This window comes from Zootoca vivipara, chromosome 4 (assembly GCF_965207765.1).
Source record: "Zootoca vivipara chromosome 4, rZooViv2.hap1.1, whole genome shotgun sequence".
In the NCBI taxonomy this organism is placed as follows: Eukaryota; Metazoa; Chordata; class Lepidosauria; order Squamata; family Lacertidae; genus Zootoca; species Zootoca vivipara.
This window is the reverse complement of record NC_142587.1, coordinates 11,063,794-11,080,458: the sequence shown is the minus strand read 5'-3', so window position 1 is coordinate 11,080,458 and position 16,665 is coordinate 11,063,794. Positions and strand designations below refer to the sequence as shown.

The following is a 16,665-nucleotide window of genomic DNA, read 5'->3' as shown; positions in this document are numbered from 1 at the left end:
GAGTTGGCTTGGATTCAGTAAAAACAGATGCTCATCTGGAAGCTGGCTGAAAAAAAGCTTCTGGAGTCTCAGGTTGTAAATCTAGGATGGAGATAAGACTTAGATGGTAAAGGCATGGGATCCTCATTATGAAAAGACTAGATGGGGAATTCCTCAGGAAAACAGCTTCCCTCTTCTTTCTTTGCCAGGATACTCACAGGAATTGAAATCACTCCATGTGTAGAGGGGCACAAGAGCAGTGCTACATGCCTTTGTTTTCCTCATTGGAAATTGAGGAAACTGGAATGAGGCTGTAAGGTCACGAGAGACCGTGCAGCCTTGATGAGTGCCTTCTGATGAACAAGGGATGGCGCCAAGGGGATGTTTGTATGGGTGTTTTTGATATGGTGGCTAACCTGGGAGGACCTTAATGCTTTTGAAATGTCCCTTCTTTGCTCTGGTGAAACAGCTGAGCAGAGATATCTGTCAGGTCTGGCTGCTTAATATTTCTGATAATTCATTCCTATAGAAGGAGGGAAGGAAGTGCTAAACTGGAAGCTTCCCTTGGGGGACGGGAGAGCACAATGCAGGTGCTTTTGTGTACAAAAATAGTAATTGGCCTGCAAGATGGTGCCTTATGGGAAAAACACTGAGGTTTACAAACCCAACTGAAGGGGACCCTCTCCCTCATCACAGGCCTCCTCTGCATCATAACTATGGGTGACGGTCAATGTGTGAATGTCTCTTCTTTTGAGGCCTTCTGTTGCACATTCTCACAGCAACCCTCATAAGCATCCTGCGTCCTGAGAAATGCTGCCCCAGATGAGAGCAGTTTCTGTTGGCTGGGAGTGGTATGAAATGGGCAGGGATGCTGCTAACCAGTGCTCTTTAGATACTGGTGGCACTGCTTGCACGAAGGCCCCTTGGTGGTGGCAGCAAAAGTGTTGGATTCCCCCCTCCCCAACTCGCCTCAAGTCTTGTTTTCTTTGTCGAAGTTTTTGCTGTCCTTCCAGAGTGAGTTGTGTGGAAGAGAGGCTAGGCAAACAGAAGAGAGAAAGTTCATAGAGAATTGTTGTTGTTTAGTCGTTTAGTCGTGTCCGACTCTTCGTGACCCCATGGACCATAGCACGCCAGGCACTCCTGTCTTGCACTGCCTCCCGCAGTTTGGTCAAACTCATGTTCGTAGCTTCGAGAACACTGTCCAACCATCTTGTCCTCTGTCGTCCCCTTCTCCTAGTGCCCTCCATCTTTCCCAACATCAGGGTCTTTTCCAAGGATTCTTCTCTTCTCATGAGGTGGCCAAAGTATTGGAGCCTCAGCTTCACGATCTGTCCTTCCAGGGAGCACTCAGGGCTGATTTCCTTAAGAATGGATAGGTTTGATCTTCTTGCAGTCCATGGGACTCTCAAGAGTCTCCTCCAGCACCATAATTCAAAAGCATCAATTCTTCGGCGATCAGCCTTCTTTATGGTCCAACTCTCACTTCCATACATCACTACTGGGAAAACCATAGCTTTAACTATACGGACCTTTGTCGGCAAGGTGATGTCTCTGCTTTTTAATATGCTGTCTAGGTTTGTCATTGCTTTTCTCCCAAGAAGCAGGCGTCTTTTAATTTCGTGACTGCTGTCACCATCTGCAGTGATCAAGGAGCCCAAGAAAGTAAAATCTCTCACTGCCTCCATTTCTTCCCCTTCTATTTGCCAGGAGGTGATGGGACCAGTGGCCATGATCTTGGTTTTTTTGATGTTGAGCTTCAGACCATATTTTGCGCTCTCCTCTTTCACCCTCATTAAAAGGTTCTTTAATTCCTCCTCGCTTTCTGCCATCAAGGTTGTGTCATCTGCATATCTGAGGTTGTTGATATTTCTTCCAGCAATCTTAATTCCGGCTTGGGATTCATCTAGTCCAGCCTTTCGCATGATGAATTCTGCATATAAGTTAAATAAGCAGGGAGACAATATACAACCTTGTCGTACTCCTTTCCCAATTTTGAACCACTCAGTTGTTCCATATCCAGTTCTAACTGTAGCTTCTTGTCCCACATAGAGATTTCTCAGGAGACAGATGAGGTGATCAGGCACTCCCATTTCTTTAAGAACTTGCCATAGTTTGCTGTGGTCGACACAGTCAAAGGCTTTTGCATAGTCAATGAAGCAGAAGTAGACGTTTTTCTGGAACTCTCTAGCTTTCTCCATAATCCAGCGCATGTTTGCTATTTGGTCTCTGGTTCCTCTGCCCTTTCGAAATCCAGCTTGCACTTCTGGGAGTTCTCGGTCCACATACTGCCTAAGCCTGCCTTGTAGAATTTTAAGCATAACCTTGCTAGCGTGTGAAATGAGCGCAATTGTGCGGTAGTTGGAGCATTCTTTGGCACTGCCCTTCTTTGGAATTGGGATGTAGACTGATCTTCTCCAATCCTCTGGCCATTGCTGAGTTTTCCAAACTTGCTGGCATATTGGGTGTAGCACCTCATAGAGAATACAAAGGCCTTTTCTTTCCTCCTTTGAGAATTGGGTGGGGTGGGGGAATGAGAGACCAAAAAGGGGAAAAAAACTAAGAAGGAATAATAATTACAAAATATGCTGAAGAGGAGTCATACGGGGGAAGCTCTATCCTGGGTGAAGTCAGGAAAAGAACTGGAGGAGGAGCCTAAGGGACACAGAGCTATCCCAGAATTCTATCACACGCTTCCTTGCCTTCCTGGGCAATTGGTGGATATAACCCAACTTACTGGACTTCTCATCACCCCAAATGAGAATGGGTGCTTAGAGATTTTAAGAAGACTAACAACCTTAAAACATTATCTAAGAATACCTGAATCCTGGAAGTCCACATTTTATAGCTATGTGAGTGCAGTTGCCCTCCTCAGTGACTCTCACATTTAGTTTCTTGGCCAAACTACATGTAACTATAAAATGTGGCCATTTTTGGGGGGGGGGTGTTGAGTAGTCATCATGTACCTCACTCCCACACCCACCCTATATAAGATATAGTACAATGTCTCACATATTAGTCTCAAAGTACAGTTGTACCTTGGAAGTCAAACGGAAACCATTCCGGAAGTCCGTTCGACTTCCAAAATGTTTGAAAGCCAAATTGCGGCTTCTGATTGGCTTCAGGAAGCTCCTGCAGCCAATCAGAAGCTGCAGAAGCCTCACCAGATGTTTGGGTTCCAAAGAACATTTGCAAACCGGAACAATCACTTCCGGGTCTGCGGCGTTCGGGAGCCAAAACATCCAAGTACCAGGGTGTTCGGGATCCAAGTTACGACTGTATTACAAATGTCCCTGATGTGCACCAAAGCTAGGGAAAGCCAGGACATCATAATCTCACATTATGTATTTTTTCCTATACGTTATGGAAGAAATGAAAGTGTGTGCTTGCTGTGTTTGGTGCCAGAAGCACTTTTACTTCATCATATCTGGCTTTGCTGTTAGTAGTCAACATTTGTGAAATAATTCCCCCAATTTTAGAAACTCTCTAGGCGCATGGAACAGGCAAAACCCAAACAGTAGGAAAAAAAAATGTATTATTAAAGGATACCAATTTTACCATTTATCTTATTAAAAGATGAAAATCCTTTCCTTGGTGTGAATATTTACCACTTAGATGCCTCACAATATTTCTAGTTTAAGTTCTCTTTTTGTCAAACGAACTAAATCTTTATCCAAAGCCAAAAGGGGGGTTGTGTACAAAGAGGCTGCTGCTGAAAACCTACAAATACTTATAAACACCACCATCAAACTGCTTGTGAAAATTTCCTGGCACAGCTGTCGGTACATCCCATTCTCAGGCACAAGTTCAGCAAAGTTGCTGGTCATCAACATCTCTGGCGGAAAGTCAGTTTTCATTTAGTTTAAGGAGCTACTTGTGGGAAGTGTGGGTTGCATAAACAGTATTTAAACGTACTCTATCTGAAGTGTGCCACATGCTAGGCTTCAAGCAATGAAACGTTCCCAGCTTGTTTTAAGAAGCTGTTAGACTATAACTCCTCGTTTTATTTTCCTCCATACATGTAAAACCTTTGCCAATCAGAGTTCCTCCTAGACAAGGGGTAGAGAACTAGTGGCCATTCCAGATGTTGCTGGACTTGTGGCCACATTTCCTGCCACTGCCCTAAATGAATCCCAGAAACTGCCGTGCAAACCAAATAAGCACTCAAGTATGAAGCATCATGCACATTTTGCCTCAAAGCACAAGTCCTTAGCCAGTGCTGAAAATGCATAAGCTGCATGGTTAATCCATTGCATTATGTTGGAATCTTTATGCTCTGCCATGCTTTTCTCATTAAACTTACCCATGCTCATCAGTAATCTTTTGAAACAGCCTGAAGGGGAAATCAGAAAACCAAAACAAGTTCATACTACCCATTCCAATTTTCACCATATGTAAAAAAATGCCAACAACATTATGTAGAACATATGAACTAAAACAATGAACAAGTTGCTAAAGTAATGTGAATATGAAAACCCTATGACAATCTCAAAATTCAAATATTAGGCTGAACTTTGAGAATAATTTAAACTCTCAGATTCAAATGCCAACACACATACTTACACCTGCTTTTTTATTTGTGGTTTAGTATGGACCACAAAATGTGCATACCTAGAAACTTTCCTTAAACTTAATCTCAAAAATGCAAATATGAATGGGTCCGCCCCCAAAATCTTGACATTGCACGTCTTAATCTATCAAACACACAGAAGACATATCAGAAGCTTAACACATTAAATACAGCCACAGTTACAGCTCTGATTCGTATCTAGTAATTGTTTATATAATCATTGCATAACTATTTAAAAAACAGTCACAGAGTAATATGTTAGGGCAAAAATTCAGCCCATGCCTTTTTGAGCCATTTACAGAGCACAGCTCTTGGATAACTAAAAGGAAGGCAGGAGAGGTTGGCAGCAGAAGGCCCCACACAAAAGAAGGCAGGGAGATTCAGGAAGAATGTAAGGTGCCTCACATGTTTAATTCTAATTGTCCCTTAAAATTTGTTAACTGTGTTAAGCTTAAGTATGCAACCAGCTTGCAGTTATACTTTCCAACGAAACATGCATAATTGGTGCTCTAGAACTACTCAGCGGACAAAAAACAACAACATACAAAGTTTGCTGAAGGACTAATGAATGCTCCATGTAGAATGAAATGGATGAGGGTATTTCAAGATGGAAAACACTTTACCAGGTGAATATAAGAAACCTCATTAAGATTGACCCAGGACTGTTTCTTCATGAAGATAGGTGTTGTCAACAACCGCAAATTATGCTCACTAGTATCCAAACATCTTCTGAACAGGTTGTAAAGTCCTCCCACATTAGGGCTAGATTTCAGTGGCTGGATTGGGACAGAGTTACTTGTTAATATTTTAGTGGGATTACTATCTATCTATCTATCGATCTATCTATCTATCTATCTATCATCTATCTAAATTCACAGACTCATAATTGCTCCACAAAGTGCTTTTGAGTTGAGAGTTCGTTTTTGAGTCAAGAATGGGACAGAAGCAATTTAGAAGCAAAACTATGTATAAACTGCTGGGAAAGGTCAGCGGTTGCAGAATGAGATATTTGCGCCACACTGTGAGCAACCTTTGAGCATACCTAAAAGGGTTATTTAGAACGCATAGACGTTGACTGTGGAGAAAGAGGATGAAAGAGGAGAAGCAATCCACATGTACGTTTGCTTCTGTTCATCCATAGGTGTGTTTTTGATACAAGAATATAAACCCCTTAAACAGTTGTAGAGCAAGGAGAAAAAAATATTATACCCATTTAGCCACTCCTACACTTGAAATGCACACATTTCCAAGAATGTCTGCAAACAAATACTTTGAAGTACCAGCTATGTTGAATCTGTTTATTTCTGATCCTTTAAATAAATGTTTTCTTGAATGTTGCATTAGTCCAGTGATCAAACAGTCCTGAAACTCCTGAAGTATGTGGTTTGTATTGTTGATGAGCTTGACAACCAACATGACAACTTATGGGACAATATACAAAGACACAGACTGAAGTTTCACACCAAGACATGCGTGGTTGAAAGCAAGATGCTGCTGTCCCTCGTTCTCTCTTTTTTAAAAACAAACAAAAACAAAACACCATTTCAGAATATTTTGGATACAAGCACAATCCATGCAAGGCCTTGAGCTGACCTTTCAACCATTTGCCTTTTCTTGTGTCTGATTTTGCTGGCCTCTCTGATTGCCTCCCATTTTTCCATGTCTTCTTTGCTGCATGTTCCTGGAGAGAAACTAATAGGCTGCACATTGACGCCTACGTTGAGCAGCTCAATCTTGCGGGTCAACATATCATCCTTTTTTTGCCTTGAAGAAGAAGGAGATAAAATCTTTCCACCACTTTGTCTCTCATCCCTTGTTGTTGTCTTCTCAAGCAAACAAAGAAATTTGGCCTGGATTTCTGGTGGGAGACTCCAAGGATCCGGAAAGAGAGCAGGCCAATATCTATCTGGGGCACCTGATAAGGGCACTTCTTTCTTCTGAAACTGAGCTTTGCGAACTGTCAAATCATCTTTTTCCAAATCTGGAATTGCAGTTTCATCGTCTCTGGGTTGGAGAACTATCTCTCCTTCTATTTGAGGACCTTGCTTAAGATACTGAAAACCTTGGAGGATTACCGGATTCACATGGGAAGCACCAGTCTTACGAACAAACAAATCATCATTTTCCAAATCTGGATAATTTTCTCCATTTTCATTGTCCCTTTGGTCACATCCAGGCCTAAAATAATTTTTTTTCCTGTATGTTATGAGCCTAGGCCCTGAAGAAGGATCAATTTTGGTTCTAGTTTCAGAGGACAGGTAGTCGTCAGAATATTTTTGCAGCGCTCGCAGAAATAAAAACTGACTGAGATATAAAAAAGACACACAAATTAAAAGTTGCATTAACTAGTAGAAACAGAGACCTAGCTCTCACTGAGGTGCTAAACCTGTGTCTGGCATATAAAACCAATATGTCAGGTTTTCTATTTGGGGGTGCTTTTTTTTAAAGGACCGTTTATTCAAGTTAGCCCTCGGTGCTAGAACTCAAAGGTTTCCAAACTCAGTGAGAGCAAGGCCTGAAATGCAGACCAAAAAGATGCAAAAAACTTTGCAACTGAAAGGGGGTGCACACTGCAACATTGAAATGTGGCTTGTTACGACTCCAACATATTTTTAAAAGGACAACACTTTTACTCCTGCGTAGCAGCAAAGCATAGCAATCATTGCAGAGGAGACAAGAGCATCGACCGGCACAAAAATAAAATCCACTCTGAGCATCGACCAGCACAAAAATAAAATCCACTCTGCTTTAGTAGTGTGAATTCAGTAAGCCAACATGTATGGACATAGGTGGAAAAGTTCAAAAGGCAGCGATCCATATTAACTTTTCACTTAGCAAACAGCAGATTTCTGTACACACAGGATAGCATAGTTCATGCAATTGTAGCAACCTTGGTAGATCAGAGGAATGGTTAACACTTTCTTCTGCATCTTGTAGTACTGATTTTGCAGCACGTTCTGCAGTCTGTTTAATGCAGTTTGAGTCTTCTCTGCAACTGTTACCCAAGTTACTCAGGCTATTGCTTGCCTGGACTCTTGCAACATCCTCTTCAGAATCTGAGCTCTTACTGCACAGTAGCACGTAAGTGAAGAAGGGGAAAAACAGAGAATATGTAAGTTCTGGCACAAAAAAAATGGTATGCAGTAATCTGTTTCAATACACTGCTTAAAATAAGTGCTTTGGGAAGAGGCTGCATTTCAAAATCGAATAGAACAGCAATTCAGTTTACACAGGCAACAGCCAGTGAAAACTCCATGCCCCTCTGCTGCAACTCAAATCGTGCAGTGATTTGAGCCACTCAAACATGTGTTGTTGTTTTTTTTAAAAAAGGTCTCCTTGGATGAAAAAAAAGAACATGCAAGACAACAAACCTGAATCCTTGAATATCCTTATACCATTGCTTGGAAAAAGATATCCTTTTCGCTTTTTTCCAGTGCAATTCTTCCCCTGGAAGCCAAGACTTGGGAAGAAACTTATGAGAGGAAAGTTTTAGGTTTGACACTGCAGCATTTATTTTGCGAACATAAAGGTCATCTGATTCAATGTCTGGAGTGCCCATTGTCTTTTCTTCTTCTTCCTCCTCCTCCTCCAAATAGTTGGAGAAGCCTGAAAGAACGTTAGCTGATGTATTGCATTCCATCTCTCGCGGCAAAGCTCTTCTCTGGTTGCTGTACAAAATACCCAATCAAATTATACTTTCAAACACAATTTGTTGTCGAATACAGAACAGATGACATATTTGGCTAAAAATTACAAACTTGTGAATGAAGCAAAATTAGTTCTGAGTATCAAAGCACTGCAACTATGCAAGGATGCCATTATGACAGAAGACTTTTGTTTCATATGACCAGAAGAAAAATGTTAGGAACCTGTTCAAAGCACACACACATACATACACACACACACACACACACACACACACACACGGGAAGTGGTTTAAGTTTTTGTACAAGCAGATCAAGGAACTCTGGCTTCAGAATACACTATTTACAGATATTTTTGATAGTTTAGGAGTAAATCATAAGGGCCCAGAGAAGTAGACCTTTAACCACATCTCTTTCAGCACCATGGGTCAGTGGTATAATGTCTTGAGCATCAAGCATGGAAGAATAATTTTGCTGGGCATAAAGAAATCCAGGTCTAGCAAAAGGTATTTTCACCATGAGTCTGCACTTTGTCAAATCATCCTGAGTATAACATCTGTCAGCTTTCCTTTCAACTTCCAAGTAGGAACTACCATCAAACTGGCAGATCACTTGTGGGGAAGCTAGATGTACAAAGCCACTCTCTGCTCTGCTATTTTGATTGGAAGGTAAAGAACTCCTTCTACATCGGCTGAGATCAGTCATGATAGGGATGGAGCTACAGAATGAGAATTGGTACCGGTACGCCTGGTCACCAGCTCTACTACAATCACAGCATAAGGCAATGCTACTTGAATTCTTTGGGGGGGGGGTAATAATACAATGACAAAATAAAGACTCTGTACATCATTTTGTATTGGGGTGATCAATTTTGAGAAGTTCTGCCATTTACCAGCAGCACCCTGTCTACCACCCCACATTATTTAGGAAGACCTTCCAAAGGGCTTTGGGAGAGACAAAGATGGCTTCAAATGGAAGGAGGGAATGGGAAAAACTTCTTCTATGAACTTCAAGTTAATCTCATTTTATTATCTGAGTAAATGAACAGAATATTTACTCTCAGTTACCTTACGAAAAGAGTTAGCAAGTTTTATTAAAAGTCACATGGGAAAGCAAGAAGAGTGTGTCATATTTTAATAAACAACACATCAATTTAGCAAGCTTCAAAAAGAAACTACCAGAAATTCAGGGGCACTCTTTTTTTAAAATATAAAAACCCAAAGGTAGTGGTTTTTGTCCAAATTAAAATTGAAACTGTTTTCAAAACTGAATATTTAATTGAATTAATTGAATTCAATATTTTTGAAAAACTTAAACACTGTGTCAACCTTTTAATAAAGCCAACTTCGTTATTCTGGTGTCATGGTTAGGAGAAGTAAAAATCAGGAGCCTACTGAAGACTCAGGAGCCCTTCTGCCTCTCACACGAAATCCCTCCTTTTTCACGGTTTCTTTTAACCACTCTGTAGCATTACACCTCTATGTCGTATACAAAGATTGAAACCCAAATGTGAAATGCAAGGGCAACTCTGGCTAGCATCAAATGAGAACGTAGTACCTGCAGGCATAGTTAAGACAAACCATAAACAGGAAGGGGAATGGAATTGCATAGAAGGAAGGATATTATTATTATTCCCCTGATCTCTACCGACAATGGTAGGCTTGCATCAGGCCTCTTCTGTAGTGATAAGTTAACATTCGCCACAATGACAACATTTGCCACATTTAAACACCACACGAATACCTTGAAAATGTTCCATCCGGCTCCGTAAACACAGGACTTGCCCAGCTTCTTCTGTTATCCTCATTCTTCTCTGTTCTTCTCTTCCTCAAGGGTGCTGGCATGTATGTTGGTGGTTTAGCTTTGCTGGGTAAGAAACGATTGAACTCTGCAGCAGGCTTGGGTTCAATCAAAGAAACTCTGCGGTACGACATGTCATCTTTACTGGAATCATGCATTCTTGCGCGTGTTTCAGAATCTGTGTCACTTTCACAATCTTTTAAACAAAAACACACAGAAATCCTCTAAGTTGAAATTGCAGCATCAGAAGTTTATTCTGTTATAAGCCAGGGCTGACCTAAGCCCTCTTAAGATTTCCATTGCAAACAGAGCAAGAGAATATTTTTAGACGCTTGCCATGATGCTGTATGAAAATTCACCTGGCTGAACTTTGGTTTTCCTAGTTACGTTGCATTAATTACATCATTTCCTCATTCCCACTTGCAAAATGAACTACTGATCTTAAGGACTGTGCTCTATAACTGATACTTCTCCACAGAAATCACAAGACCAAAAATATTAAATGAAAAACCCTCTCTGAACTGGAAGCAACTTTTTCAATTTATTTCTCAATGCCAGAACAGGCGGTCAAAAATCGCATACTGTGCCACAAAACTAACAGAGAATGGCAGGCCAGAGGTCATGAAGTCCTTACAAAACTGTTTATGAAGTCTCTGTTAATATTAGCATAGTTACCGAAATGGATTTGTTGCTATTGTGAACAGCAATTCAATTGCGTGCCCAGGTGCCTCATCCCCACCCCCCGCCAGTCTTAGGAACAGTAAATAAACAAAATATGGCAATGTACATTTTGGGTCAGATCAGGGCACAACTTATTGACTGCAGAGGTCAAGAGGTTTGGCAGAGGCACTGAGTAAAACTAATGACTTCCAGCTCACCTGCCAGATGTATTTAGTATTTGGGGTCAAACTGGAAGTGAGGGGGTCCTATGACCCATCTAGTATCAATTGCCCATTCAATTTCCTTCAGTCAGTTGTTTGATAGCTAGGAAACTTGTTTAAGGGAATGTTCTTTAGCTATCTGACATTCTTCTGGAAAACCTCAGAATACTTAAAACTAGGAAAACACTGATCTGATAAGGCAAAATGTAAACGCATCTAACCCTTACAGTTTTTGTTGTCCTACTTCTCTCAAAAAAATATGGCTAGTAGGATTTTAAAGAATATATTACCTTCACTGCCACCTTTCAAAGTTACGTCTGATGAAAAGCTTGCAGAAGACCTTGAGCCAAAGGAGTCCAAGCTATCAAAGGAATCGTCTCTCTTATGGCTGATAGATGACGAAAGTGAGTCACTGCGTTCAATATACCAAATATCTCCGTATCCGCTATCCCTTCCACTTCTTTTGGGACTGCTGGATTCTCCAAGAGCCTGCAATGTAAAGTTGTTGTTGATTGAATTTTTTTTTAAAAAATATCTTTTTAAAAAATATATATATTTTTATTAATTTTTCCAATTAAAACCAATTATATCACATTATTTCAAATTATACACATATATATCAATCAAACCGAATGTTATACCAAATCATCTAAAAATTTTTGGGGGTTCCCATGCTTCAAGAAATTGGGGATTCCTCGCAACCGTCTACTGCCGTCTTTTTTCTAAAATTCAAATCGTCTCTCCGGGTCCATAATAATCCAGATCTTTCCCTTACAGTCACATAGATGTTTTCCTCTTTCAACCGATTGTTTCCCAGCTGCTGAGATAAATATCAAACAAGGTTTCACAAATGTTCTTTCTCCTGTGTGGGTTAATCAGTCCAGCCTCCCCATAAATCTTCTTGGTCTGGAGCTCCCTGTTGCGTCGTCAACACGAAGCAGCGCCATCTTAAAAAACTCAAATCACTTTCGTTTTCTCTCATAACCATGTAGATTAATGATCTTTGTAAAATTTACAGCTTTTCCAGGCAGAAGATCCAAACATCAAACCATAGACTCTTGGTAAATTAATGGATCTCCTTGCCCTATAGCTGAACTTAGCTTCAGGTCGCTGCTCCAATTCAAAGTGCGTCACAGCTCATAAATCCTCCGAACGCGTCCAGGCACTCCTCCCGTCCAACTAGAGGGGGGCTTTTCTCGTTGGCAACTCCACATCTTTAAAAAATATGCTCAGTAACAACAGTTTATAAAGTTCAACTCACACAGTCTTTTGCTTCTCTTTCACTCCAAAAAAGCCAGGACATCGCGTCTGGGAAGGTACGAAGTAACTCATATGAAGAAAAGTAAAAAAAAACTCACTTCCCTTATCGCTCCGTCCCCATCAATCCTTCTTCCAGATGAAATACAGCCTTTGACTCCTCTCCCTCAGCAGCATAAATTTCTCAGCAGTAAACAGCGCTTCTTCCCCTCCTTCTGAAGTATGTCCATAGATTTAAGCCTAATTATCTTCTTTAACCATGGAAATCCCCACCATGCAGATTAGCGTCCGGGAGTCCCGGCCCTCATAAGTGCTTCAGCCCAAGCTCCCCCCACTCCAAAAACAGTCGGAATGGGTCTGGGGGCATCGCGGGCCAGCGGCCCCTCTCCGTAACCCCCGGAGAGGGTAGGGGGTTGCCATTTACTCCCCTAGCAACCGCCAAATTCCTTACGAAGGTCGGAGGGATGGAAAACAGGTCCGCCATTCCTGCAGGCGGGAACCGGAACCGCGAATTTTTTAAAAAAAATTATCAAAGGATTTTAACAATGATAATTTTGCAACGTGTTCTGTTTGAGTGACATGAATGGTGTTCTTCTCAATGGAAGCTTATAGCATGGGGAAATGCGTTTAAGAAACTTGAAACAGAAAATAAACAAATATAATTACTACTTTATAATTACTGCTGAATGTGAATTATAACTAGTATACCGGTAGTTTTGTAGTAATACATGATTATGCTTGTGAGTAACAAAGCATTGTGCTATGGATCTGCAAAATGACACTCTTGTGGCCAAATCCATTTCTCTAGTTATCAGCTCCCTCTCCCAAAATTCATGTCATGTGCGGAGCAAGTCATGTGCGGAGCAAGGGGAGACTATAGCCATTACACTTGTTGGCAGTGCATTTGAAGGTTCAGTGTAGATGTGAGGCTCAACTCCCCATTGCTCATTCCCTCTTCTAAGTGACCTCCTATAAAACTAGCTGCCAAACTGGGTGTCAAACAGATGGACAAAAGCACATGCAATGTTTATTATTATTACTATTACCGTACTTTACTAGTTTGCCTTTTTGCCTGTCCAAGGTGGCTTACAGCAATAAAAAGTATATAAAAAGGAAAATTTAAAGCTATAGATTTCCCTCCCCTCAAAAAGTAGAAAACTGAATCAGATAAAACATGCTCAGCCAATCAAACATTTTTTTTCCCTACAGCAATAGTAGATAATCTTTGCTGAAATTACTTTTCCTTCCATTAATGCCTTACCTTTGTCAAGGCTTGTCCTAGTAATTTCTCAAAGGCTTTTAAATTTAGCTGTGGGCCATTATAGTAAGGGTTGCTGTGCGCTTTCCTCCCCAACCAATATAATGTAATCAAAACCTAAATTTAAAAAGAACGAAACATTTATGAAAAATGATGTGAAGCCAGACAAACACACACACACACACACACACACACACACACACACACACACACATATTATGCCAAACATATGCTTATTATAAAACTTCTTACTTTCTTGCTTCCAATACAGACATTTTTAACACCTTTCCTCAACTGCCACCTGCTATTAGCATAAAAGCATACAAAGAGCCTGCTAGCTCAGACCAGTGCTCCATCTAGCCCTTCCCCATTTTCACAATAGCCAAACAAATGCCTATGAAAACCCCCAAAGCATTTCTTAGTGGCCTCCCCATTTTCAATTCCCTACAACTGGCACTCGGACGCCTCTTGCCTCTTGACACAGGATGTAGAACTCTGCCGCTGTGGCTAGCAGCCTTTGATAGCTTTATCCTACATGAATTTGTACCGTATATTTCTTTTTTAAAGCCATCTGAGTCGAAGGCCATCACTGGGGTTTTTTTTTTTTTTTTGGTTTTTTGTGGGAGCAAATTCCACATATTGACTGTGCTGTCTGAATAAAGGATTTTCCTTTTCATGTTTTCCTTATCAGAGGCCTTCTTCAAACTGATGGCTAAAGCTAGCACTTTCTGGCCAATTTACAGGCGCTGGTCCTGGAGCCCTTGGCAAGTACCGAAAAGGGTTTGCTGCACAGTGGGTGCAGTTCGCATGCACAATGCACAATACTTTGGAGGGTGTAATGGAGCAGCAATCATTTCCCATCGCTCCCCACACTTTTCTTGCCACTACACTGGTGCAGAAGGAAAAACTCCCAAATTATACTTGCATACAGAGGTTAGAACAAAACATGATGGTCTTGAAATAAGCAGCATATCCTTTGTACTGCATTTACTGGCACAACTGTTACTGAATTGGCCAAGTCCATTCAAAATTCAATCTTAAAAGAACTGAAGTCAGCAAACTCCACAAACAGCTCAGGAGAACTCTTACTATTATTTTTAAAGTAAGCATTGTTCAAATAAATGAATGCATATGGTTTGCATAATTCCTTGTTACATTTACACAACATAATTTATTAGTGTCATTCGAGTTCTCTTGGAGCAGAGTTTGGTATCTTTTGTTCAGAATGACACATTTCCTTTTAACACAAACATCCTTGAACCTAGATTATACATGATCTGCTGAAATTCACATTGTATCAATGTAGCTTACAGCACAAATATTACCATACAAAAATATGCAATAACGTTGTCCAACTTTGCATAAGCTCACCAGAGTGAAACATACACACAAACCCCAACCATGATATACGCAAACAGGCCTTAGGTCCAAGATCGTAAAGGGAGACCCACTTACCATCTGAAAAGCAAATTGCCTTGGTTGGATGGGGTTTGTAGATATGTTGTAAACCTATCTAATAAAAAGTACTGCACACACTATATTTAACTAGATTGTGCCATTTGAAGGATCTCTCTTTCTACTGCAGGCACCCCCAAACTTCGGCCCTCCAGATGTTTTGGACTACAATTCCCATCTTCCCCGGCCACTGGTCCTGTTAGCTAGGGATCAGGGGAGTTGTAGGCCAAAACATCTGGAGGGCCACAGTTTGGGGATGCCTGTTCTACTGCTTGACCTCTTTCAAGAAGAGGAGAAAGCTCGGTTAAAGGTGCAAGCTTGTTTTTTAAACCATCTGTGTGTGTGTGAATCAAATAATTAAAAGAGAATGAGTCTTACATTCTTCACTCTTCTGTTAGTCTCTTCTGGTCTACAAAAACACAAAAACAGTAAATGTCAGGCATATATTAAATCTTTCAGAATGAATAATACCAAACAGTACTGTAATTACATAGCAAAACTGACTGCTCAAATCTATTAACATGCATTAAAGTACAGATTATCAAGACACAAGCCAGAGAAATACTGTTCTAAAAATGCAGAATTCTAGTTGCCTCTATGAACTATCCCTGAGCCAAAAAGTTATGGCAAGCTTTATGGCAACACCGCTACATAAAAAGGAAAGCAACACTAATTGATCTTTGAAATTCTAAGCCTTAGCAGGCATAGGCAAACTCGGCCCTCCATATGTTTTTGGCCTACAACTCCCATCATCCCTAGCTAACATACAAGACCAGTGGTCAGGGATCATGTGAATTGTAGTCCCAAAACATCTGGAGGGCTGAGTTTGCCTATGCCTGGACACTAAGCTTCAGGTCCTCAGCAGTGATAGAAAGGATGAATAAAGCTGGAAGGAATTCTCAGCCTTTGCTTTTTCCTGTAGACCATTTGCAGTCGTTAACAGTCATCAACAGCTATCAGTCTGTCAATCACCCACTCCCTCCACCCTTCTGAGTAATACCTCCCCACCACCATCTGACTATATATAAGTGTCTGGGGCGGTGATGGCAAACCTATGACACGCGTGTCAACACTGACACGCACAGTCATTTTCAGTGATACGCGGAGGGATCTTCGACTCAACGCTCCCGCTGTGTCAGGAACAAAACAAACACAGTCAGGAGGACTTCCGATTGAGGCAGCATGGCGGACGTCATGGCAGCAGGCAGCTCCTGAGGCCAGTCAGAACCAACAAGGCTACCTGGCTGGTTTCTGGGCCCCTGGAACCGCCGCCACCACTCGCCCCTCTGCTGTGTAACCTGACCTGAGCAACCAGCCTACTAGCAGCAGAGGCGGCAGCTGTCGGCGGGCGGAGCTCCCACTTCCTGGCGCTGCAAGCAGGCGCCGCTCCCGGAAGCCTCCCGCTGCCTGCTCGCCTTTCCTCAGAGACGGGGCAGCATGGCCCCGGGTTGGGCTTCTGGGAGCGCCCCACTGCTGCTGCTCTCCGTTAGCCGAGAGGTGCTGGCAGGTAGAGTAAGAAATCACGCTGCCCTCGTTGGGGGTGCCCGCGACACCCCCTTTCCCCGCTGTCGCAAAAAAAAAGTCCGGGGACAAGGAGGGGCTATGCGGGCAGATCTGGGCCACATGGCTTCTACGGGATTGCAGAGTGCAGGGGCCACACCTAACTTTGCCGAGGGCTCACTCGACTCCTCCCTTTGGCTCCCCGCTCTGCACTCCCACCCGTCGGCCTCTGCGAGCGATTGGCCAGTCTGGTGGCATATCACAAGAATGCAGCGCATGGCGCAGGATGACCCTCGAAGGCTGCAGCTCATACCAGTGTGGCCT

At 41.9% G+C, this 16,665-nt stretch overlaps 1 protein-coding gene across 50 annotated transcripts in view; it reads right to left on the bottom strand.

The window, feature by feature from the left end:
• Positions 1–16,665, bottom strand: part of LMO7 (LIM domain 7) — a 151,356-nt gene that overhangs the window by 44,809 nt on the left and 89,882 nt on the right. For 21 of the 50 annotated variants that reach the window (XM_088668542.1, XM_088668556.1, XM_088668551.1 and 18 more), the window contains 5 exons: positions 15,220–15,250; positions 13,390–13,503; positions 11,162–11,360; positions 9,934–10,186; positions 4,280–4,309 (listed from right to left, as the gene is read on the bottom strand). In XM_088668542.1, coding sequence (XP_088524668.1) covers positions 4,280–4,309; positions 9,934–10,186; positions 11,162–11,360; positions 13,390–13,503; positions 15,220–15,250 — 627 coding nt within the window. Of the gene's footprint in view, positions 1–4,279; positions 4,310–6,139; positions 6,851–7,436; positions 7,614–7,917; positions 8,215–9,933; positions 10,187–11,161; positions 11,361–13,389; positions 13,504–15,219; positions 15,251–16,665 lie in introns of all 50 variants that reach the window. The other 29 variants (XM_088668546.1, XM_088668561.1, XM_088668570.1 and 26 more) reach the window with 5 other exon arrangements.